Source organism: Strigops habroptila, chromosome 5 (assembly GCF_004027225.2).
Source record: "Strigops habroptila isolate Jane chromosome 5, bStrHab1.2.pri, whole genome shotgun sequence".
Taxonomy (NCBI): domain Eukaryota; kingdom Metazoa; phylum Chordata; class Aves; order Psittaciformes; family Psittacidae; genus Strigops; species Strigops habroptila.
In genome coordinates this window covers 60,856,749-60,882,771 of record NC_044281.2, presented here as the reverse complement: position 1 = coordinate 60,882,771, position 26,023 = coordinate 60,856,749, and the positions used below count along the sequence as shown (strand labels likewise).

Below are 26,023 nucleotides of genomic sequence, written 5' to 3'. Positions count from 1 at the left end.
TGCTTTGTATTGAGCTAATGTAGTTCTGGCTTTTCAGCTACTTGCAGTAGAATTCTATAGATACAACATACATGAACAGCCTTTATTTACCCTGGAGTTACTGCCTCATAAACAAGTCAGTGTGTGTATCTCAGACTTGGTCCTCCATCCATTGTTTTAGATTAATCTGCTGCCATGGACTTTGTGTCCTGATGGAGTGAAAGAGGACTATAGCCTCTTTCTCAGGAGGCAGCAGGGTGTACCCAGCACCTCAGGCAACAGCGCTTTTAAAAGGGAGTATTTTCCTATGTTTGCAAGGAGAAGATTACAGGGCCAGTATTCAGAACTATAGTTATTGCGTCACAGGTAACTGTACTGTCTTTAATTATCAATATAAAAAACTTAGCAAACTGTCTAATGCAAATGCATTTTGTGAATTGATGTTGCAAGTAGAGAACATTGTGCTAAACACTTTAAATTTCCCCGTTTTGGAAGGAAAGAAATACAATGCCTTTAAGGAATAGCAGAAGTAGAGCTACATACATATATGGGGAAAAAAGGTGATTCATGGTAAAATTTTAGGGAGGCTATTCCATTTGAAAGAGCTGGAACATTGGCTTGACTTCCCCGCATTGTGCATAAACCTAACCTCTATATGTAAGTAGGACCATTGCACTTCTAAATTGTGTATGTGTGTATACAAATGGTCACTTGTATCTTTGGCAGTCTGTGTTCTTAATTACCCAGTTGGTGGATAGTGGAGAAAATTGAACCCAAAATTTTGATTGGTAGCATTCTGAGGTGGCTTTGCAGTTCTTGTTTGGATTTCTTTTTTTGGATTGGATTAAAAATTTTGCACCCAGCAGTTTTAATATTGTGCAACTGCCTAACTGCTAGATGTTAACTCCCAGAGATAGCTTACTCTGCAAAAGACAAGCTGACAAAATTTTCTGTGATGAAGTACCATGAAGATTTCCATTTCTTTCCTGTGCAGAAAATCTGAATCTCTAATGGTTCTGTTCTCTCAACTGATGCAAGAAAATATACTTAATAATGATTATTAAGAAGTTTCTCAGGAAATGAATGCTTCCATTTGATAAAATAGATGTATGTTGACTAATACTTCATAACCAGGAGTATGATTCTACAGCAATAATTACTAAGGGCTAATATATATATAGTGTGGGCTGGTTGTCTTTTGTCATCTTATGCCTGTTGGGCTTTTATTTATTTATTTATTACTTTATTTTTTGCTTGCAGGTGGCAGTGTGCTGTATTTGTTTCTTTGTCATTCTTCCATTGAATCTTGTTGGTACGATTCTTGGCCGAAATCTGTCGGGACAGCCTAATTTTCCATGTCGTGTCAATGCAGTGCCTCGTCCTATACCAGAGAAAAAATGGTAAAGATAAGCATAAATGTTAACTAGAAGTATTCAGTATGTGTAAAATGACTTTTCAGGTGTGATCATTAAAAAAAAAGTTATTTATTAGAGAAAAACTTTAAATTGAGCTGTGCCTTGAAGAACAGCTCTACTGATACTTCCTTAATATGATTTTTCTGTTGAATTAAAACATGATAGTTAATAGTTGTAGCAAATTTTACAGTCCTGGATCATTGATTCACATTTGGCCTGATACGCTCTTTAGTCTCTTATGTAAAAGGGATGGTCCCAACCCAGTTCTTGTGCAGGTATCTTGAAACTGAACCTTCCTCTTTAGTTAATGCCTCTTACAGATTCAGGATTGAATGTGCCTTGGAGGCAGAACTGTTCTGGTTAATGGTCTTTATGTACAAGCAGAGACATCCTTGCAGGGTGATGGTGGGGAGAAACTTGCAATGCTCTTCCCAATTCTGCACTTTTGTTAATGGCACAGAGCCTAAAATATTCCAGATACACCATTTGAATTGTGACTAAGCCTTTATTTCTTAAGTAAATGTAAAGGGGTGTCTAGTCTCAAAAAGCAGACTTGGGGTTTTGGAAAATCGTGAATGCAGTCACTTTTTCCTGTTGATTTAATTCTGAGGTGGAAGCAGCAAGCTATGGAAATGAAAATATCCTCAGAGGATTTTTTTTTTTAATAGATTTTTCTTGCTTTCCTGGTTCAGAGGAATGGAACTGACAAAGTGAACTCGGCACTGAAACCTGTACGCCTGTGATATCCAGGAAGTGCAGCACACTTAGTCTCTTGTGGGTTGTGCAGCTCAGATACTAGGATTTGATTTATACTGTGACCTGTATCTTTGAAATCTGATGGATTTTTCTGGATCAGCATGACAGATAAAAAGAAATAAGATACTTGTCTTGAAGATGATGAAATTGCACACCATCAACTTAGACAAGTCTCCCTATAAATAATAAAGGAAGCTGCAAATTAAATCACTGGTTACTAGCTAGATTCGGCATCATTGCAAGTCCTACACAGAGGTCACCTTTAGTAAGTGACAGTATCATCTACAGGTAGCTGAGTATTCATTTTTGGCCATAGTTCGTGACTCAGTGTAGCATTAAAAATAAACACTGGTTCTTAGTTATATAACCATTACCCTGCACATTTTTTTCTGTGCTTTTTTGCTGTATTTGTAGCCATCAACAGCACTGAGTTTTTTCTACTTTTATTCAAGGCTAATGGATGTTATGGGGCTTGATTGCTTAGGCCCTTCTGGGGCAAGGGAGATTCTTTCTGTAGCCTTTAGGACTGGTTAGATACCTAACTTCCTGCCCGTAGGTGATACAGGCATGAGACTTATGTTTTGTTTCAGCTTTCCCCAAGAATAACTTCTCCTATCCATTCACATGACATCTTTGGGGGAATCTTCTTTCTAATATGCTGGTATGATACAGAAATATTCTTGTTTAGCATGCCTTTTAAATAATTCTCTGTGCTGTAGTAGTAGTTATCTGTTTATATGTCTTAATATATTTATAAATGCACGATTAAAATTGCCCCTAAACTAATCTTAATATCTTTCAGGTTCATGGAACCAGCTGTTATTGTTTGCCTAGGTGGAATCCTCCCTTTTGGATCAATTTTTATTGAAATGTGAGTCGTGTCAGCTATTTACCAATTTGATTACAAGTTATAATCAATTAAGTTCAATTACAATATCATTGTGTATTTTGTTTACTCTCCAGGTATTTCATTTTTACTTCATTCTGGGCTTACAAGATCTACTATGTTTATGGCTTTATGATGTTGGTTCTGGTTATCCTCTGCATTGTGACAGTTTGTGTGACCATCGTTTGTACATATTTCCTGCTAAACGCAGAGGATTACAGGTGGTAAGTATCGCATTATTTGCAGTTAACCACATTATGGGAGTTTTATAGAACAATAATGTTTCTTCAGTCTAGATGGGTCTTTTCAAGGTGTCCCATGTCCAGATTTTAGCTGTAGGGAATAAAAGCAGTTCTTGGATCCTTTCTGTACAGGAGCTTTCTGTGTGTATGTGCATCCGTGAGCACATGTATGTTTGTATAAAAAATTGTACATGAAGGCATGCAGGAATATGAAGAGGGATCATCACTTGGTGTCGGTGGTAGCTGTTGCATTAGAGGCTTTTGTCACTTACAGCAGACAACATGTCGATTTTGTTAAATAAGTCTGTAGAACTAGTGCACTTTCTTTTCAGACTAAGGTTTTAGTGTCTTGTGCATCTTCTTGGGAAGCCTTTTGGTTAGATGTATGATGGACATGTGTTTACTTTCAGGCAATGGACAAGCTTTCTTTCTGCGGCATCAACTGCGATTTATGTTTACATGTACTCCTTTTACTACTACTTTTTCAAGACAAAGTAAGTGGTAGTTTTCTTGCTTGAATATCAGATTACTGCATTGTCAAATAAGTTTATTGATAAAAAATGGAGAAAATACCTAGCATAAATTCTTATCTGTCTTTTTCAGGATGTATGGCTTGTTTCAAACATCATTTTACTTTGGTTATATGGCAGTATTTAGCACAGCTTTGGGAATAATGTGTGGTAAGTTTCAAATATATTGACGGTTTTCTATTGGAATTTTCCAGACTGTTATGTTTCTGATTTTTGCTATGTGATTTTGGTGATGGAGTGTGTATGTCTGCAAGATCTGCTCAGAAAAGCTTACAGTTTTGAAAAAGGATCTTGGAGTTCTTTGCATATACTTCATTCCTAACTAATATAGGCGATCTCTCTGGATTGTGCCTTCTAATAGGAAGATAGTTTATGTACTGTGCAGAGAATTTCATCTTCAGCACAAGCTTGGAAGACTCAATCTTAGCTGCAAAACAAATTCCAAATTAAGATGAGTCCATGCTAGTATTTCGTTGTGCAGTTTTTACCGTTGCCCCAGGAAAAGGAGCTAAGTATAACCATTGAGGCACCAATGGTATCACAGTACTGATGGCACTACTGTCTGTATCTTGTGGCATGTATATATGAGGGTGACCAGAACAGAAAGGACTGAAATTTCAGGATAACTTTTGAGAAGGAAGTATTGGGATATTCATGGGTGAGGAGACTTCGAAATGCTCCTGTGTGCAGCTGGATTTCATTGCTTTTTAAGATTCTGTTTTGACAGATGTTTAGAGTAAACGACAGTTTTCGGCATGCAGGTCATCTAATAAAGTCGGATGTACTTGTTCACCTGTTAACTTTATTTTTATCCTTTGCTTCATGACTTTCTGAAAAGTGCTACTTAGTTCTTTTGCACTTTGTATGATGTTATTTGCTTTTTATGTGTGCTCCATATTTAATACTTGTCAGCAGTGAATGAATAGTCCTATAGACACTGGTGGAAGGATTTCTTTGCATTAGATATTTGAGACATATAATGTCTTACAAGAACTTAATTTCCATAAAGTATACATTTCTTGATATCCCAAGAGGGTGAGTAATTTCACAATGCTATATAAAAAGGGGAGGGAAATAATCTCTTAACTGCTGAGTACCTGTTCCCCTTTTCTCTCATACAATCTGATCTTGCTTCATCAGGTTCTTGGCACATTACAAGACTTCCCTGCTGTTCTGGTAGTCTTGCAGCCATTTTTTTTTTCTTTTTTTTTTTTTTTCTTTTTTTTTCTTTTTTTTTTTCTTTAATAGGCTTACACTTTTCAGCTCTAATCTTTTCTTTTTAAAGTGCTTAGGCTGGTATTGATTAAAATGTCTATGATGCAGAAGCCAAGCTTGCCCACTAGTTTCTGTAATTAAAATGGTTTTTAAAACATAGAAAAGGAAGATTGTCAAATGCTTGCTTGTCATGGTAGGACACTACTTGATGGAATATTAGAGTAAAATCCAAATTTTTTCAAAATCAGAAAATAACACATTAAACTTCATTTCCACAGCTCTATTGAGATTTCTTTTTGTCTTTTTAAGTGTGTTGGAAGAGAAGCTGTGAGATTCCTTTTTAGTGAGAACTCCCATTTACAGCATGTGGAGGGAATAAAAAAAAATCCCCTGTCAAAAAGCATTTGTCTAGAGAACTTGCTGCCATTGAGGTCTAACAAAGACATTTGTGTTAAAGAATTGTGCAGTATGTGTGCTACTGACTGTATGTCTCCTGTGAAACGTGTGTAGAGCTGTGCTTTGGAGGCTCACACAAATGGGCGTGTTCAGCAGCACACAGCTGAATATGAGACAAACTAGTTAGGGTCCAAAGCAGCCACAGGGAAACTCTCTGTATGCTTGTATCATCCAACTCGGGTTTTAGTTCCCCCTGACAATGCCTAGTGAACTCAAATCCCACATGTAGTGGGATGCTTTGATCCACAAAGTCTGCTGCCCTCTGTAGAGCATCTCAGTGCTGGGAGTGGACAGTAGGGAGCCCATGAGAACTTCCAAACCTTTTGAGCTCCTTGTGTTTCCCTCTTAGTGACAGAAAAGAATAAAACTTACTCCCCAACTCAGTGGATGGCTTAGGAGCTAAGTAGTATACAGAATGGCCTGTCGTAATGCCACGCTTCGGCATCCAGATAAATACTGCAAGTATGATTGAAGGGCTTTTTAAAAAAAATTCTGTGCATACCATCACAACGGTAGTAAGTGGTAATTGGTTTGAAGTAACAGGTGAGAATTAATATTTTTTGTGTTGTATAGTTTCTCTTCCTCACTATTTTGATTTTTCTGATTTTTTTAAAAGCTTGTTCTGCTGAAATACGCTTACAATCTTTTTCTGCTAAACCTATATAGTCCACAACCAAGTTATAAATATCATCTGATAAGGTGTTTAATAAATAAATAAATTCCCTTTACTGTGGACTTTTTATGCAGATGAGCCAACTGTCCTGCATTTGTTTCAGGAGGACGTTCTCTAGTCGTCATTGTCTAGGGTTTCCCCCTCCCTGCCCCATGTTTTATTCAATGCCAGTGAAGTAGCCTTGAGGCTTAACCCCTGCCTTGGGTGTTGGCCATTAGTGATCTTCATGGATAAGGCTCCTGTGATTCAGAATAGGTTTTGATTTGTTTATGAGGTTGAGAGCTTGTGGTCTCATGTGACTGCTACTCTCTGCTCCTCCCCCTCACTTCCATCTCATGCACACATTCACTGGATCCCAAATGAAACACAATTAATGCTTTGTTCTCCCAAATCTCTGTGGTATCTGGCATCACATCACTAGAGAAACCCTCAGAGAACAAGTTCTGGAATATGTCTGAGTTTAGCAACTAAAATGGGCATTGAATCTGTTGGTAGCGCCTGCTTTAACAGGCAAAACATGACGAGTCTTAGAACTGGAGTTTAGTGACATTATTTTTGTCTATTTACTACATAAGACAGAAGATGAGTTTGCTGATAGACTACAGAAGAAGCTGTGTCTGCTGCTGTATAGCTCTAAGCTCATGTCACCAAGCCCATGCTTGGGTCTGTCTGAATGCTGTAGTGGTCTCTCCTGGAACTACCAGGCCTTCCCTGGTAGAAGGAATGATTCTTCCCTAGTAGAATCATTCCCTCTGGTGCGTCCTCAGCACACTTCATGCTTGGAAGCAGCAACCTGATCTTGTGTGTGCTGTATTTGTTTTAGTTGAACTCTACTTTCTCCAAGTTAGTAATACAAGTCCATGATTTGCTGGCCATGATATTTATGCAGCTTGAAATGCTGTACAGCCCAGAGACTGACTCCACAAGCTTTTTACCACTCCGTTAGTATTGGAACGATGCAATGGGTTTGCCTTGTGCAGATTTCCTGATTAGATATAAATGTTGGCTTTTGGGGTCTGAAACCCAAAATTTTATGGGTGTTTCATGGCTGACCTCAGGAATTATCCAATCAGTCTGCAGGATGTAAAGAACTCTACAGATTCTAACAATCTGAAAGCAGTTGTGTCTAGTTCTTCCTTGATTTTCAACTTCACTTCTAACCTGAGAATTAGCCAAACTGACTTCCACAAGGCTGAGTTTCTCTCATTTTGCTTGGAAGAGATGAAGCTATTACCTGCGGTTATTGTAAGACAACAGTATTTACTGAGCCTGGCAAATGTGAGGTTCTGGATTTGACCAGGTAGGTTGTTGAATCTCTTTCTGAGAAGATGTCTTGGTCCAGTGCATTTCTTTCATTTCTAGCTGTCATTGGCCTTGCAGTACTGTGGGTTTAGTATAAACTGTTGCCCCTATCAAAACCTAGTGACCCGTGCTTTTATAACTGCTGTGACAGTGCGTACTCTGCTCATGATTCTTACTAATTTGAAAACCACAGGTTGCAATTTCCTTTAACTACTAACTGCTACTAGTTTAATCTCTTTGTACAGACCTCCTTGGAGTTTAAGACTCCTGGGATGGGGATCTATTATTATTTGTGCCTTGTGGGAGCGAAAAAGCCATCTGCCAATAAAACACTCATCCAGAAGGCATGTAACTTATAATAAAAACCCGCCTCCCATCCACCTTCCCTGCAGAGTGGGTGATTGTATGTTTTTTACCCTCTGTTCAGAAAAAGGGACCCGGTTATTGCCAGCAGTAGGGGGGCTGCTATATTTATCAAGGCCAAGTGAGCATGGCCTCTTGGTAAGATGGCTTAGTGGATTTAGATTGCTAGACTAGGGAAGTTCTTGCCAGACGTTCACTGGAAACATGGATAATTAGAGTTTGAAAACAAGTATTGCAGGTAAATAATTTTCTGTGTGCAGAATGCATGCTTTAGGTGACTTTCTGTTTAAGTGGGTGTGTGTTTTATATTCCTGGCCTATTTTGATGATCAGCTTTCTAACATACTCAATGTATTTTGTTTATTTTGCAGGAGCTATTGGTTACATGGGAACAAGTGCCTTTGTTCGTAAAATCTACACTAATGTGAAAATTGACTAAGGAAATAAGAAAATAGAACTATGGATCAGCTCCTGTTTTCATGGGGATGAACTTGCACAAGAAAAAGCGCGAGAAGAGATTTGGGTTTTAACACTGGGCACTGTATGGGTCTCCATTTTGTGGATGGCTTAAAGTAACATCTATTTCATTGGTCCTAGGTTCTTACTGACTGCTTTCTCCAACTGTTCACAGCAAATGCTTGGATTATATGCAGTAGGCATTACTACAGTACGTGGCTAATCTTCCCAAAAACAAAAAACATAAAATAAAAAACCTAGCTCATTAAAGATGAATAGACTAGCTCTCTTCAGTGAAGAGGACAAACGGTTTATTTAAAGCATTTGTTCCATTCAATAAAAAGAGGGAAACTTGGCTGCTAAAACTACTTGATTAGTAGTCTTCCTGGTACTTAACATTTCTAAATTATGTAAAAATGCCATTCCAGAAAGATTACTCTTCTGATTTTTACTGCCATTGCCAGGACAGGAGGTATGTTTTATATTTTGACTCCAGGTGCTTTTTGGTTTATTTGCGATATCAACTATACCCTACACTCATTTGTTTAAAAAATAATTTAAAACTATATAAAAACCCCATATGCATGTAATATATCAGCTATTGTTCTAGTTGGACCAACTTCCCTTTATTTATCTTTAAAATAATATCCAGCTACATCTTAAATCCATCCAAAGAAAATACAGTCTGAAGATGAGATGTGTTCTCTGCAATACAATTTACTGTACAGTTAGAAAGCAAAATGTTAAATGAAGAGGATTGTTTGTTTTTTAATAAACAATTTGAGGTGTAGATTAAAACAAAACCAACATTTTAACTGAATGTCTAAAGTGATTCTCCTTTTTTCCAAGTTAGTCTTGCCTCTTTTTCTTTTTTTTTTTTTTTTTTTTTTTTTTTTTTTGGAATTTGAATGATTTTCCTTTAGACATTATACAGGGGTAATAAGTGTATATAACATTAAATAATGTAACTTAGGTGTAGATCCCAAATGTATTTGGATGTACAGATTTACTACAGAGTACTTTTCTGATGATTCGGTGTAAAAATGTGTGAATTTGGGTGGCTTTTTACATCTTGCCTGCCATTGCATGAAAAGTTGGGGTTTCTTCACAATGTGTGTATGTCATGCTTTTCTGTTCTATTTCCTTTCTCAAGCTCTTACAGGAATTAAATTTGTAATTTAGAACATTTTAATTTTTGTTAATCCTATCTGGACACTTGTGTAACATCAAAAGCACAGTTGCTTTAGAGTGTTCAGAGAACTAAAATAAACTTTTCAGACAAAAATGTTCTGATTGTGGAATAGATGAGTTTGCAATTGAAAAATGTTTGTAAAGGCGATACTGCTGACCGCCAGTTTCTGTATACAACATTGGTGTGGTTTTCAAATATCAAAACCCCATGCTTTGAATTCAGAATTTGCTTACAACTGTATTGTACAGTACAGCTCCAAAGTGGATGACCAGCCCAAAAAGATTCTTCTTGGCTAAATCGTTTGTGGAGAAATCTGTTTTATGATCCAGCTAGTGTACTGAGAAAAGTAGGGGTAAGTGTGGGCTGAAATAAATGGGCAAATAAAGGTTAAGTCTTTCTAAGATGACTGTTAATTATGCACTGTGTTTAGCTGGAGATATTCTGAATGTGTTTGTGACAGATTTGAGAGCCAGTTGGGTTGATACATGTGTTTATTTTTTTTCCAGGCATCTGCCACATAGGGATGTTTTCATCAGTGTGGCTGTCTAAAATAGAGCACCTGCCATGGAGAAGGCAACTTCCTGAATTTAAAAAATGAGCATAGTGTTTGTATTGATTAGCACTGTATTGTCTCTCTGTAAAAGTCCTGATAATGCAGTAGCCACAATGAAAAACACCAGTACTTGGCAGAGTCGGATTGGAGGGTGAGGAAACTGAACTGATAGGTAATAGCGAGAAGCAATTCATCCTGCTGTATATGGCTTGTGAAAAGTATTTGAGCTTTCAGCTCTGATTTCCCTGGACAATTTTAACCAATCTGTCAGAAAATAATTAAGTTTTGCTTCAAGTGAATGGTTGATGTCTGTAGCTGAACAGTGCCATTTAACAGAAGATAATGCTTCTTTTTTTAAGTACAGGCTGATTTTAAGATGAGCCTATAAACTGGGTCAACAGTTAGTTTTCCTTTGTTCCAAAACATGGAGACTTAGAGCAAAGAATGGGTTTTGTACTAGTTCTTGCTAGTGCATACAACTGTGGGAAGCCCTCTTTTCATCCATGTTCTTCTAAATCTGAAGTGAGAAGCCATTATCTCCACACAATAAATACATTAAGTACTCCACCGAGATACAAGTTTTTTAAAGGGAATATTTTGATAATGGGTCTGTTTCTCTATTTAGAGCACTGCTATGTGATTAGTCTATCAGAAATGTCACTAAACCGTTTGTGAATTTCATTTAATCACTTTTTAATGCCACAGAATGGTGGGCTGCCTACTTGCTTTCTCTATCCTCTGGCATTATTAGCTTTTGCATATCCAGATAGGATTGTATAGCTTTTAAAGTGACATTAAAAAAATACTTACTGCACAGGCATTGCTTTTATTTCTGCAAGCATGTTCTTCTGGAGAAGTACTGTGTTGAAATAATTGACATTTTTATACTTCCACCCTAGGATGCAAGTTGGGGGTTTGTTTTGTTTTCCCCTTTTCTTCTGGTTTCTGAAGGAGTGCAAACATGACCAGTTTTCAACAGCTTGTCTTTATGGTTGCTGTTTGGGGCAAGGTTAGTTACTCGCCCTCCCCCCCCAAACTGTGGCTATAGATTGAACTATCTTGCTTAATAGAATTCAGAAGCTCTCTGCTTAGGTGATGTAGTCCTTCCTCTTTTATGGAAGAAATAAAGATCTTACAGCCTACACTCCTTTTTCCATGATTGTTTCTTAGGAGTTTCTGGTTCTTGAATTCACGCTTTTTGATAATTCATCAATTGGCTGCCCAGTGCTTTTCTTCCCACTTCTGCTACAGAGGCCAGAGAATTGGGTAAATAGTTGTGTACCAGTCTTGGTCAAATGCTTTAGATAAATACAGTTGTATTTTCAGTTGAGGCAGAGTGCATATAGAAATCGCCTCTGGGACTTCATGTATGAAAAGTGGTGAATACTGGATTGGAGATAATAGAGACTACAAATAAACATTACATTATGCTCTCTTTTTGATGTTCGAATGTTTCAAGCGACAGTGTCTATTAATTCCTCTCCAGAATTGCATTACAAAGTGTGTAAAGGGCACACAATTAACAAGATTCAGGTTAAAAAACAAAACCAAAACCCTAATACTTTACACTTTCAGTGCTAAAACTGGGGAAAATTGATAGCACATTCTTACCACTATCATTACTGCAGAGGCAACACAAATGAGAAAGTTACATTTTGCTCTGGCTTCAACATCACCACCATCTAGCCAAATTTGCCCAATGAAGTCTGTGTACACAGCTACGCTGAAGACAGCAAAAACACCTAACAGTGGGTGCATCAGCAATTTTTCCATTGGAACATGTCCGAAAAGCATAAGCTCAGTCATTTGGAACTGTAGGTTGGAGAAGGATTCCATTTTTGGATCCTTTGGATCTTTTCTAGCTAGATGTACTATGGTAGTGGCAGCTTTGCAATGGCTATTAGCACTGCTGCTGTCCAAACCAAGTATTTCTTACCAGGATTAGCACTGAATTCAGGAAAGCCCCTGCTATTGTTGGACTTCTGTTGGAATAAAACCATGCTTCAGAATTTTGAAGCAGCACAATTATGGGTTGCATTCTTCAAGAGCCTTTTTAATAAAAAAAAATATAAAAAATTGGTGCCATTTGTTTTCCAAAGCCTTGCGAAGGAACATTTGCTTTTTGCTAAATAGCTTCAGTGAGAAAATTCTCCTAATTTTCTGAGGAGATATCTGCATGTGCGTCCTACAAGTTGTTCCTCAGATCTCTCGGTTTTATCCAGGAGGTGCTTTTTTTCAGTTGTGGGAAGGAGCTGTTGCAGTATTTGCTTTTATAACTAGTTCTGTGGGTCTGAAATTTTTCTTCTGTTTTTGGGTTATGGCATGTGGGGGAGGTGGGGGATGGAAATGGAAGAACCCATGAATCAGGAAGAGTTTATGCAGTTCCAGTAAATTCAAGCAGTTCTTGGAGAGAATCACTTTAAAGGGCAGAAACTCAATTGGGAAAAGGATAAGAAAAAGTTGTTTTATTTGGTGGACTAACCTATTTCAGAGGCAGACCTCTAGAGACAAAGTTGCTGTTATGGTATCATTGCCCCCAGCCCCATACCAGTTATGGTCTTCTTGTTTTCATCCATGTATTTGCCATGGTGCAAGGCTTTTGCAATAAACCAAGAATTCATCTGTCATGAGCAAACGAGATTGTTAGTTGCTATCAGCACTTTTGGCTTGTTGATAGGTTAATTTTCTCACCAGCTCCTAGTAATGCAATACAGAACAGTACGTCAAGTCTCTCTGGAGGTTCTACCATGCTGAGGTTTCATTTGTTAGGAACCAAACCCATAGGAACTTTCCTTACATTTTAGATGGAAAATCTCCTTCAAGACCTTGAGCTTGAAGCATTCCAAAGCGTGACTATGCAAGTTCATACTTATCCTTAAGCTGGTATTGCCTGACTGCAGCATTCCAGAAAATACATGCGTTTTTAGGCTTGGCAGTTTGTGTGCAATAATCAAAATACCTAATTTCATGGAACCGGTATTTTAGGGTTTTCTACTACTGCAAGACATGCTTACCCATATGATGCAGCAGTTACCTTGATAGATTCCAGTTCACCAAAGCATAGACCTAAACGCTATAGGTTTCTGAAAAGTTTTGAGGGTGCTGAGGTAGTGGCACAGGTTTCCCAGAGAAGCTGTGGCTGCCCCATCCCGAGTAATGTTCAAGGCCAGGTTGGACGGGGCTTTGAGCAGCCTGGTCTAGTGGAAGGTGTCCCTGCCCGCAGCAGGGGGGTTGCAACTACATGATCTTTAAGGTACCTTCCAACCCAAACCATTCTATTATTCTATAGTAACTAACTTGCTCTGAGAAGCTTCCAAACATGGCTGAGAACATCGTGCCACACTGAACTAAAGGAAGGCTTTGTGCCTACTCATTCTCAATTCTCAAAGATTTGTCATGCGAATTTTTGTGTTGTGTGATATACTAAAGCAGCGGACAAGGCATGGTGCTTTTCTGGGCTACTGGAGAGGTAATGGACCTTTTGAGTTCATTTTATGCTATTTTTTGCATTCTGAATCATTAGTCTTGGTTTAGCCATATCGTTTTATTGGGCTGAAAAAAATAGATTTTATCATTAGCTTAGCATGGGGCTTTTCTAGCTTTGCTACAGAAGAGTAGCTACAGGAATGAGATGGATATTTCCTCCTTGTTTCTCTTATGAATGTCTGGCCAGAAGCTGGCAAGTGAATTGGTGAACATTACCTACTATTTGTTTTAAAAAGAGATCTGATATTTACAGACACCTATTTACCTGCAAGAATTCGAGAGTTTTATAATAAATTCTTGTAGAGATGCTATTAGGTTACTGTAAGTTTTGCGTTTGGACTCTGCAGAATAGTTTTTAGCAATTGCTTAGCTGAAGCTGAAGGTTGATTTTTGTTGAGATTTTTTCCCCTGTTTGTCTCTCTGCTAGAAACTGATTAAACACCCACCTTTTTCTGAATCTGAAATGTACCACTTCTTTTTTTATGATATGTATAGTGAAATAAGTAATGAAGAAGGAAATTTCTATGACTGGTTTTAGCTATCTAAAGAATGACATGTAAGACAAATGCTTTTAAAGTATTGCTTGCCTGACAAGGGGAAATACCTGTGCCGTAGCCGTAGCCAGGTGTGTGGTTTGGATGAAGATGTTACGACAGAAAAATGTAAGTACAGAAATCCTGTGCAGGAACCGTGGTTGCGAAACTGCTCTAAGGCACTTTTCCATGAAGCAGCATCTCTGCTTTTTTGAGAGGTTCATTAAATTCTCCTCCCTGTTGGGAAACAGCCTAAACTCAGGTAGCTACCAGCCTCTGTAAAGGATGCCTGTGGGTGAAGAGGTAAATCCAACTATCCCATCTTCATTCATAGCAGAGGCTTAGACGAATGTTTTTACTTTCCCAGATCCATCCCTTTAGGGAAAAAGAAAAAAAAAAAATATTGAAGACAGATTTTTATTTTATTTTTTCTCCTATGGAAAACAAAACAAACTCACAAAAAATGTTTGGAAAGATCAGTGGATTCACCTTCCAGAATTCTGAACTGACAGATGCTTTTCCAAAGGTGTTCCCATACCCTCCTGCTTAACCTTGCCGCAGAGATCACCAAACCCACCAGCTTTGCTCAGTGCTTTCCAAGTACAACTGACTTCTGTATGAACCCTGAAAATGGATTTTAAGTGAAGTAACGAAACATCAGTTTGACATGTCACAGTTTGGGAACCAGTGGTCAAGCCAAAATTCATGCTTAAGACAGATTTCTCTTCCCGCCTCCCACAGCCTGTCTCCGATAAGATCTCAAAAATACCCCAGAAGTAACTTGGTTTTCCTCACACAGTTGAAGGATTACAGTAATGATGGGAAAAATGTTTGGTGCTGTTTTAGAAGGGATGATTTAAAATCCAGTCTGCTGCTACTTTGATGAACAGGAAGACATTTTCCAACCATAGGTTACTTACTCTTAGCTTCCCAAAGTGTCACTGCTTGTGTATAGCAGGGCTATGTTGTTAATCATAGAATGGTTTGGGTTGGAAAGGATCTTAAGATCATCTCATTCCAACCCCTCTGCCGTGGGCAGGGGCACCTCACACTAGCCCATGTCACCCAAGGCTCTATCCAGCCTGACCTTGGACACTGCCAGCGATGGAGCATTTACCACTTCTTTGGGCAACCAGTGTTCCCAACTTTGTTCCAGTGCCTCATCACCCTCACAGTAAAGAACTTCTTCCATATATCTAACCTGAACTTTCCCCTGTTTAAGTTTAAACCCATTACCCTGTGTCCTATCACTGATGAAGAGTCCCTGATGAAGAGTCCCTCTCCAGCATCCTTATAGGCCCCCTTCAGATACTGGAGGCTGCTATGAGGTCTCCACGCGGCCTTCTCTTCCCCAGGCTGAACAGCCCCAACTTTCTCAGCCTGTCTTCTTATGGGAGGTGCTCCAGCCCCCTTAACATCCTCGTGGCCCTCCCCTGGACTTGCTCCAACAGCTCCATGTCCTTCTTATGTTGAGGACACCAGAACTGCACACTACTCCAAGTGGGGTCTCACAGAAGCAGAGGGGCAGAATCACCTCCTTAAACGTGTGCTGACTCATTAACACGCAGGTACGTGTATCTTGTCATCCTTGCCTATGACTGCAGCAAGCTTTGTAGAGTGGATTTCAGGACCCCTGGAACAAGTTTAAGCACATATGTATCAGCACCTTTAAAGATTCCTATAGTGAAAGGGTAGCGAATCATTTAACCTTACAAGTATTTCTTGGGTGGCAATGCAATAAACTTGTTTAAAAAAAGAACAACCCACCACCAACCTACTGCAGGAGTGACTAAAATGGGTGATGGATGGAAGAGAATGGAGAGATCAATATTATTTTATCACCTGGATTTGTCAATGACAGTGGTCAAGCTGGCAAAGAAGGGATGTCCTGAGAGGGATCAACTCCAGGAGCGACAAGGAGAGTCGAGAGCAATAGACGGCTAGGTAAAACCAGGTGGAGAAAATGGGCAAGAGGAGAGGGGGAAATTGAACAGGTTTCATCAAGGTGGGAAGCCTGTAATGGTACTATGAGGTTAAATGAGCCTTTGGTAGAGTATCATCAAGCAGAGGGAAGTGATGGCTCTGCAGAGCATGCAGTGGTGCCTGTAGGAATTGATGCACGGCACATAGGGTTACACCTACAGCAGGGGCTGTTTCCTACCGAAAAGGAAGCAATGAAGTAAGCCTAAGCAGATGTGAGGGGCACTGGAAATGCAGAGGCAAGAGAATGCTTTGTGTTCAGAGGGATGTGCTGCAGGTCTCCAGGGCTCCATTTGCCCTTGAGTGGTGATGTGCATGGAGGAAGAAATATATTTGCATATTTGGGGAGCTAGGACCAGGAAAGGAAATCTCTGCTTGTAAACCTGGATGCAGGTGAGTCAGCAGTGGGACAGGCTCCAAAGGAGTAGTGCCTCTGTCACTTTGTTGGAAGATTTGCTGGACCCAGGTGTTGGCAAGAGGGAAGAAGCAGGTCTTGTGGAACAACTAACAAATGTGCGTGTATGTTTTGGCCTCAGGACATGTTATGTGCTAAGTAGCTCCCGCATAGCTTTGCTCATGGATGCTGTTCAGAAAGAGCCGTGTGCATTCCTGCTCAGCGAGGCTTGAAAAGGCGGTGGATTTTGTTTGCATGTGTAGGGCAGGAGGGGATTCTGCAAAGGAAAAAGCTGCCTTTGACAGCGATGGATAGAGATTGTTTTGTTTTCAGATAGCTAGCTGTGGGTGTCACGAGTTGCATTGCTGGTGTGAAACTTCACTAACTGTTTTACCAGCTCAGTTGAAAAATATGCTTTCACAGGGCTTATTATGTTCCTTGTTTACATTGATGTGGCACTTGCCAATCAAGATGATGTGAACTGATCTTCTAAACACCAGGTAGCAGACATTACTCTGTGTACACTGCTTTGGCTGCCAGTTGCATAATGCCATGACTGTTACTGAGAGCCAGTTCTAGAAGGGTTACGCAGCTCTCATGTTTGGGATTTCCAGAGCCTTCTTTAGTAGGCAACTCTTTTGTTTTGTGTGGGTAATAGTAATATACTCCTCTGAACAATTTGCACAATTAATGAGCTGCATTTTATTTTGCTCCCTTCCTCTTCCTCCTTCAAAGCCTTAGGATGTCCTTTTGTATGCCTACCCATGTCTATATAGAGCTTCTGTATATGAGAGCTTGGGCTCCGCAACATATGTTGCCACCCTCAAAGAGGTTAACAGTTTCCAAGTGGTCAAAAGACTTTGTTCTTAGTGAATGACAGCCCGGATCTCCACACTGCTGACAAGGGCAGCGCTTGCTCTGCTAATCCGTGATACTGAACAAGGAGGCTGTTGACACTCCCTTGCAAGTGTTCAAGCTTTTTTTTTCCAGCTCAGAAGTGAAGTAATACTGCCAGCACCTTCTCTACAGAGTAGAGAGAAAGAGCACCTAATGCTGTTATCTCATTAGAATTGGGAGTTCTGAAGCACAGAGGGTCAATCAGCCTTTCTTTTTAAATTAACCATTAGGCTCTGTTCTTTGTCTGACAAAATCATAGAAAGTAGCAACCTAACGCAGGTTTCAAAAATTACCAATCCTTTCCTTGTTTCTGTTCAGGATACTTATCAATGGATGGGTCAGCTGCATTTCAAATCTTCAGGAGTTTAGTACCCATTTAGGGCTCCCATTCAAAGTGCTGATATTCTCCAGGCTTGATGTTGTGTTACAGCCCCAGTTTGGTGACCACCAGTGAGGACTGAAGGGCAGAGAGTTTGAAATGAGCATCCTCAGGGAAATCAAATTACCAGGCAGCTCTTTTAGCAGTAAGTCACAACCTTGACCCATCCACTGAAATGTGTTCTTGTTAGTCCTGGGTTTGCCTCATTTTATCAAGATTGGTGCAGCAAAAGGGTGTGTCACTCTTGTGGTGAAATTCCCAGAGCTTTCCTGTGCATGCTTTCTCTTCCTACCCTGTGAGTGACAGCCCCTGGAGTAGCCTGAGACTTTTCCTTGTGGGTGATCCAGACTCCGCACCTGCTGATCCCTGTGCTTCAGGTTCCTCCTTTGATCCTCTGGGACCTGCTTAGAAGCACAAAGTGGAGGAAATGTGTATTGTCTTCTGCTCAACTATTGCCAGAACTACTGATGCTAAAGGCTGAATGCAGGTTTTGCACCTTGCTGGTAGTAGTTTATTTGACATCTGGTTTTCATCTTTCTTGACCTCCCTCCTGGGTAGCTGCATGGGCTGTGTCTCCCCAGTGCTGCGTGTTACAGAAAATAGGTGGAGAACCTGATGGAAAGTGGGTAATTTGTGCCAGTCTCCCTTTCCTATGGGAGGGAGTCTCCCTGTGCTCCCCAGCCAGCTCTTTGTCTTTACCCAATGGGCTTTTCACCAGTTGTAGAAAACTCTAGTGCATTCGATCAGCAGAGCTTTTGACCATGGTCTTCGTGCCAGGGTTTGATGCAGCTTTTTTGGCCTCTGTGAAGGTTTGGAGAGGATAGTAATTTCCTGACTTTATTTTTTCTGGGAAGCCAATATTGGGGGGGGGGGGGGGGGGAAGAAGAGGCAGAGGCAGAAGTAGTTTGCAGTAGCCTGCATTGCTGCTGAGGAGATGCCTGAATCATATTGTGCCTTTTTATGCTCAGGTATCATTCATTGCCATAGATAGAAGTGACAAGTTTATGGATAGCTGATGGCAAGCCATCATCTGTCTGAGCAAAGGAAGGGATTGGAGCCGGTGCTGTAATGTGAAACACTGCTAGAAGATCCTGCAGTGGGGGCCTGGGAGGACGCGGTTGAAGGAGCAAAGGGTTATGGCACAGGGAGATTGTGGTGTGAACGTTCATCCCAAGAACTCCCCACTGAGCCTGCACACTTGTCAGCTCTCCTCTGCTCACCAGGATAGGGTCTGTCCTGTCCTTGCCTAATGCTGTGTTTGTTGAGTGGCATGAGGGTAGGTGATACCTGTAACTGCCGCTGCAGCCTCAGACTCTAACATCTTGTTCGAGCAGCAACTGCCCTATGCAGTGTTGAATCCATATGAAAGTACATGGCTGGTCCTTGTGAATCAGCTCTGGAGACTTTCCAGCATCCAGTGGGATGATCCCAAATTTCCAGTTAAACAGCCCAGTTGCCCTCAAAAGCTATTATAATGCACTTAAAAAATGGATTAGAGAGGTAGACACACACCCGGATGCTTTGCCTCATCTTTCTTAGTTTCTGCCATTCTTTACTTTGGGCTCATTTTCCACCCCATATTTCGCCATCCACGGTCTTGCAGCTCCTCGTACATGCGGATTTTAAGGCTGCAATGCCTAATAATGTTTCTCACAGTGGCAGTCGAACTATTTTTGTTTGGCTGCCTTTCAAGCAATAATTATTTTGAGGGCAAATAATAATAATAATGGTAATTATTAATGAATTTTATTGTCTTTATTTATTTTAGTATCATAGTTTCAGCTTTTGCACCCAAGCGCGGCAATGGGGAGTGGAAACGGGTGTCCCGTTCCCGCAGCCCTGGGCCGGGCGGGGCTTCGGGGTCCGCCGGGGGCGGGGCAGAAGCGCGGGCGCAGCCGTGATTGGCTGTCCGTGCCTTGATTGACGGCGGCGGCACACACACCCCTCCCGCCCGCCTCTCACCGCTGCGGCGGGGCTGCTGGCGCCGCGCAGTGCCCGCATCCCGGGCAGCCGTGCCGCCCGCTCCGCCGCTATGGGCCGCGGGGCCGCCCCGCTCCGCCGCTTGCTGCTGTTGCTGCTACTTCTACCTACCGCGGAGACGGGCGGAGGGGAAGTCGCCTTAACGGTGCGGGAACCAGAGACGGCGGAGGAGCTGATGGAGTACCGCGACCCTTGTAAAGCCGGTAGGGGAGCGGACGGGCTGCAACTCCGGGAGAAGTTTGCAAGCGCGGCGGTGGCGGACAGGTGTCCCGGCTAAGCGCTCCTTCGGTATCCCAGTGTCGCTCGCCGTCACCGGTCCCGGGCTCACCTGGGCGCTGCGGGAAGTCCCCCGGGCGGGAGCCGCCTCGGCATCCCGCTGCCTTCCCAAACCCCACCGGGAAGCCGGCGAGACCCCCTCTGCTCCCCGTCCCGCCGGTTCCTGGTTGTCCCCTGCCCCGTTACCTGCGGGCTGTAGCCCCGGGCAGGAGGGTACATCTGGGGCTTCTTAAGCGTCCCCATCTCTTTGCTCCTTCACTTGTTACCCCCCCTCCACGGATCTCCTCTGCAGAGCCAGGGAAGAGCCTAGCGGTGTTTTGCGGTTTGCTGTTGGGGGGTTCCCTCTCCTTCCCACCCCCTTAAGGTTTTCCTGTGTGTTTTGGCAGCCCGTTGGTAGCTGTCTCGGCTTCCCCCGGGATCGGTCCGCCCGGAAGCCGCGGTGGGTGCCTCGGTGAGGCAGGAGCCGGCCGCGCTGAGCCACCAGCCCCGGCGCCAGCCGAGCCGCCCGTGTATCCGGATACTTTCTGTTGCCCGTGTGCAAGTTACCGCATCCTCTCCAGGAAGCCTCCAGCTGCTCCCTCCATCCCTTTTTCAGAGTTCTTCGTTCCTGCGTTAGGCTGCACTAAGTTGAGCTCCCTATAACCATTTTTAACCTTTTGATTTATCCAAGACCTTCTGTCACCTCCATTATCTTAATTCGAAGGGAATATGATCCCAGGTTTTCTCTTCGGAATCTGGGCAGTACTCTTGGTGTGACTGTTACTCCTTCTGGTTCTAGATATTGGCAAATGTTGTGGTCTTGTGAATTGCTTCTTTGCTGTCAAATTGGCAATCGATACCTTGTTAGTCTTGTTCCATTTACAGGTAACTTTGTGCAAAGTCCTGTTTCCTTAATCTAGGAACCGAAAAAAAGAAGGAGTTTCTTTGTGTGTGGTGAGTTGGTCTTTTGAGTTGGGGCTCTGCCTCCCAAATGCTCTTCTGCTTGTTCCTCAGTGTCCCTTGGTGATAGCTGCCCCTGTTATCAGTTCTTTCCTGACTGTTTTTAGGGGACTCGTAGCCGAATCTGTTCACATAGATGAGCTCTGTCAAGGCAACGTCCGTCAGAGCCCCTCTGTCTTGTATAGCACGTTGTTTCACTGACTTTGCATGTGGGCTGTGGTGTGAGTGGTGGCTTTTATTCAACTCGCTCCTCTAAACAGAGTACTTTTTGCAAAAACATTCCCTTGATCAGTAATTTGTGATTTGATATATGGGTTGGGGTGTGGGGCTGTTAATTCTTTTTAATAAACGTGGGATCCGGCCCACCCAAACATGCTTTGCTGTGTTCATGTCTATTTCTAAATGGTAATGACTTTGTGTGTCTCTCTTTCCAGTGAAACTAGTTATTAGAAGTAAAGGTTATGGTTCAGACCTGGAGACCTGCAAGTGCAGCGCTTTGGCCTTCTCATCTGAAAATGTGTTATCCTTGATTTCTCCTCAGAAGTATGGCATCACTTCCGGTGTGCCTCACTTGCACTTGGGGCTGTTTGGTGTCACTGTCAGGTCAAGTACATGGAGGATGAGGAATGCTCTTTTAAGTACCACAGAGAGAACATTTACTTTATTCGACTCACCTACATCAGACAGGGAACCTGTGGCAGAAAGGGACAAAATAAATATTTCCCTAACCTGCCATTTATCTGCCTCTGCTCTAAGAGCCTTTGTTTCTTCTGCAGCCCCCCATCGCCCAGGTTCTATATCTCTCACTTCTGCATGTACACAGAGAAGAGCCTGGACTGCCAACAGCAGCCTCCCTTCATTGTACATCCTCACCTTTTCTCCTGGTGAGCAGAAAAACCTTGTGTGTGTTACTCCTGTCAATTCAATTCAGTCAGGAAGTGATAGTCGCAGAAATGATCTTTATATTCTGACTTCCCAGAGTTTGCCTCTAATACTTTTCCAATGTCTTCTTTCTGGTAAAAAGGCAGGAGTGAGCAAGACCTCTGGAGGTCACTCGGTCCTTTTCTGGAGCCTAGGACCAGGCTGGTGTTCCCAACAGTGCTGACACACATCTGCCTGTGGTGGCAGCTGCCAGGCAGCATAGCCCAGCACTGCTTTGGCTTTCCTGTTGTCTAACCTGAGGCTCCAGTCCTGCTGTTCAGAGAAAGTGGCTTTCCCGCCAGCCTGTGTGTGTGTGGAGGACAGCATGGTGCCTTCAGCTCTCCTGCAGCCTTTGTCACCGGTGAGCTCTGTTAGTGGCTTTCTCAAGTTGCAGTCTTCCATAGAAGAAAGATGCTCTCGCTCTTTCAGTCTGTCCTGACTGGCTGCGCTTCCTGGCCCTCTGATCCAGTTTATCTCCCTGTGAGCTCTATCAACCTAAAGTGCAGAGCTCTTGAGGAACAAGATATTCCCTACATACCATGTACCTACCTCTATGCCTCAAATAGCTCCAGTTTTTAAAGTCAGTCCCAAAACAAAGCAAGCAGAACTTCTACCACATGGACCCATGTTAGACCCTGCCTCTCCTCCTCCCCCTGCCTTGCATTCGCAGCTTTCTTCCTCTTCCAGTGCTAGACCATCCACAGAGCTAGGCAAGTGTTTGCTGCTGCAAATGCCACCCCAAAGGGTTAGTTCAGCCAAGATTAATGGGTGAAAAAATCAGTTTCTGTGAGATGAAGTGAAGACACCTCTAATGTAGTTGTCCCTCCAAGACAACCTCTGTCAGGGCTGTTGTCTAATGCCTATACAGGAAGTTTATTGTGCTCTGTTCCTGATGTGCTATAGCAGTGACAAGTCTTCTTGACCTCCTTGGGCCCAAGTTTCTCCAGTGGTGGGACAGTGTCAGTTTTTGTCTGGAAGCATGACTGGCAGGAGGCAATGATTGTAGACCCACTGTAAAAACCTCAGGTGCCCAGCATGTTCTTCAAGGGAAAGTTTTTGATGGTCTGTAGAAAGCGAGCTGGCGCTGTGAGACTTATAGTGATGTTTCTATTGCTGCTGTAGGCACAAGCTACTGTGCATGGTCTTGTGGCTGCAGATTGTATGCAGGCTCAGCCCACTGTGAAGACAAACTGCAGCTCCACTTAGATATTTTCCAAAGCTGTTGAAACTGTAGTGCTTTACTTCTTTCTTGCTGCAGGCTAATGGCTGTGACCCAGAGGCTGGGATGGTTTTAGACCTGGCAGGTTACGAGGTGAAAGCTTGCCAGTTCCTCACCCCTGCAGCTCATGCCCTGAGGTTGAGTGCATGCTGCCGATGGTTGATCTGCTAGACTGGCAGTGACAAGCCTGGCACACGCTCCTCTCTGTTGCATTAGCTAAGGGTATAATAATCTCCATCAGCAAGACAGGATGGGCAGCACACGGCAGTAACCTCCTAAATCACTGCAACTACTGAGCTACTAGTATAAATACGTGCCCAGTTACCAGGGCTCAGCTGATGGGCCAGAACTCCACTGGTGCTCAACCTCTTAACTCCAGCCATCCAGAATTTCCTTTTCCTAATCTGTGGCTGCTTTCGTGCTTTTTTGATAGGGTCGAAAGAGTGGGGGAAGTGCCTGAATGGCTGATAAAGGGGCAGCTGAGGCAGACCTGCATCGTCGGTTTGAGTTGCCAGGGAAGGTGACAGTGCTGACTTTGCTGGGTGGGTTTTGCTGAGTGTTGCAGCAGGTCACTGGAGCTTTTCAAAGGGAATGGTACAAAGGTTCCTGCCCAGATCTGCTGCGTTATAGATGGAAAAATGCTGTAAGCTTGACATGTGCTTCAGACAGATCTGCTGTTCAGAGGGTCCACCTAAGGATACTCAGGCCAGGGTGCTAGTTGGAGTGAAGCTGCCTGATAGGCAGCACAAGGAACTACGGATGCCTGGTAAAAATAACAAGAACATCCTTCTGGGGCTCCTCAGGCAAATTGGAAACAAAAGAATTAAATAGGCTGTAATTTGTTCTGGTAGTTATTTGGGTGCAAGCTTATATGAACTTTAATTTGAGGTGAAAAGCAGAATCTCTGAGGTTCAAAGTGATCTCTGGAGATGGTATAGTACAACTACACTCAATAAAGAGAGGTAGGAGACATAAATAGGAAGGAGAGCTGAGCACTGAGTAACTTGTCCCCTGAATGTTTACAGGCTCGATGACCCCTTTCCTCCAGTGGCAAGCCTGTGATGAGGCCCTTTTCCACCTGCTAAAATCAGCAGGCGAGAAGAAAAAGCTTCTGTTTAGTCTCAGTATCTTGGTTCCTGGGTACTTTGGCCTCTAGCATGGCACCTTCTGCCCTTTGTGACCTGGAGGTGCAGTGCTGTTTCCCAGAGCCTGGCATTTCCCTCGGTAGCTCATCTTCCAGGGTGGGGTCTGTTGACAGCGTCCTGTATTGAAGTCCCCTGTTTCTGTGTGCTCTGGCTTAAGTCTTGTGTGACTTGTCCTGCCTAAAGGCTGACCGAGTCTGGACATGGGCCAAGTCTTGACTCTCAGGCCAAAGAGGTGATGTGGTGTTTCTCTGTGCAGATGTTTGCCTTGGGAGACAGGTGGACCTGCCTGCCTAGCCATGCGCTCCTGAGGCAGAGGCCAAAAGGGTCTAGGTTCTAGGGCTCCTGCTGCCTGTGTGTGTCTCAAGTACCACCCTTCGGGAGGGTTGGGCTTGCTGAGAAGAGCCAGGCTGGGGAGGAATTGCTTGTGGGTACAAATGAGCCTTGCAAGCAAGTTCAGCTTCTTTCCGTGAGACTTCGATCAGAGACCTGGCTTGTGCTCTGGACCGTTGCTTGCAGTGCTCCTGGGCATGCAGAGGCAGCTGCAACATGGGAGCAGGGCCCTGGCAGGGAGATAGCACCTAGGAAGTGAGTTAAGTTCCGATGGATTTTGTGGAGTGCTCAGAATGTGAGCTCAGAAGGGGAAGAACCAAGGCAGGAGGTGTGAGGAGGCACCGTTAGGGAACAGAGCACTGGTCCCTGTTGCTTTGTAACAGTTTCCTGTTGCTTTGTCACCAGAAAAGTTGTTGGAGAAGCAGTTTGGTGATGCTAGTGCGGCTTTTCCTGCCAGCCCACTCTTCCTTCAAGCATGGATGCTGCTTGCCCAGTCACAGGGTACCACTGTGCATCCCTGCTCCTGCTCCACCTGCTGATTTGATCCACTAGCTTTGAAGTGCCCCATGCCAGAGGTGTCTCACCCTGAGTGCTGTCCCAAGATGGCAGTCTCTCACAGACGGTTGTAAGCTGTACTTCGCTGTCATTCCATTCCTCCTAGCCCTCCCTCTAATTAGGCACAGTGCCCTTTGTTCTGGAGATCGGATTTCATTTGGGTTGTGGTGCAAACATCTGAAGTCGCGTGCAGACATTTCTGTGGGCAGCTGAGGAACTTGCTGTTAGGAACTGAAAGTCTCAAGGGGGTAAACAAATGAGAAAGGGGAGGGAGGATCTGTAAAGTTCAGGTCACTTGAACATTGCTTGAGTTTGGACTGGGATGCAGATGCTGTTTTCTTTGTGGGAAGCACAGATCCATCATGGCAGCAAGGCAACTTGAAAGCTCTTTGCAGGCTGCACTGTGGATCCAGCCCACTCAAGTCTTGATGAGGGTCTTTCTGCAGTTTCACAAGTTTGATTTGGTTTGGAAATGGCAGGATGTGTACTAGCAGAGTGTATGTCAACCTGCCCTTCGCTTGGGAATCCCACAGTCCAGTGGAGGAATCTCATTCACATCTTATGGACTTTCCATAAAGCTTTGAAGCCTCTGAGCTGGTGCGAAAAGCCTAAGGGAGCTGCAGTGCAGTTGTGGTGAAAGTACCAGTGCCTCTGCTGTGGGGCTTTGAGTTGTAGAAGATGGTGGTGGAAGCCACCAGCTAACCCAAGGGCAGTCAGTATGGTGTAGCAGTGCCGGGAGCTGACCCCTGCTCTTTGGATATCAGAAGCCATGTGGGCTTCCAGAGAAGAAAGTTTCCTTCCTCTTTTCTTTGCTGCCAATACTTACATGTGTGCTTTGAGGGAAGAGTCTGGGACATGACCCAGTCTGTGGATTCCTTGATGCTGATGCAAACACTTACAGAGGAAGGAGAAAGCTCCCACCAGCAATCATTCCCATAATGTTTTTTCACTGCTAGGCTGTGGGAAGGGTTA

The 26,023-nt window shown here is 43.0% G+C and overlaps 2 protein-coding genes across 13 annotated transcripts in view; both read left to right on the top strand.

The window, feature by feature from the left end:
* Nucleotides 1-11,209, top strand: part of TM9SF3 (transmembrane 9 superfamily member 3) — a 50,146-nt gene extending 38,937 nt beyond the window's left edge. For 2 of the 3 annotated variants that reach the window (XM_030485768.1, XM_030485769.1), the window contains exons 10-15: nucleotides 1,240-1,379; nucleotides 2,953-3,021; nucleotides 3,114-3,260; nucleotides 3,689-3,772; nucleotides 3,882-3,958; nucleotides 8,188-8,516. In XM_030485768.1, the coding sequence (XP_030341628.1) occupies nucleotides 1,240-1,379; nucleotides 2,953-3,021; nucleotides 3,114-3,260; nucleotides 3,689-3,772; nucleotides 3,882-3,958; nucleotides 8,188-8,255 (585 nt within the window). In that variant the 3' untranslated portion in view covers nucleotides 8,256-8,516. Of the gene's footprint in view, nucleotides 1-1,239; nucleotides 1,380-2,952; nucleotides 3,022-3,113; nucleotides 3,261-3,688; nucleotides 3,773-3,881; nucleotides 3,959-8,187 lie in introns of all 3 variants that reach the window. The other variant, XM_030485766.1, reaches the window with a different exon arrangement.
* Nucleotides 11,210-19,673: 8,464 nt separating this feature from the next.
* Nucleotides 19,674-26,023, top strand: part of TLL2 (tolloid like 2) — a 99,993-nt gene continuing 93,643 nt past the window's right edge. For all 10 annotated transcript variants that reach the window (XM_030486668.1, XM_030486655.1, XM_030486656.1 and 7 more), the window contains exon 1: nucleotides 19,674-19,869. In XM_030486668.1, the coding sequence (XP_030342528.1) occupies nucleotides 19,719-19,869 (151 nt within the window). In that variant the 5' untranslated portion in view covers nucleotides 19,674-19,718. The remainder of the gene's footprint in view (nucleotides 19,870-26,023) is intronic.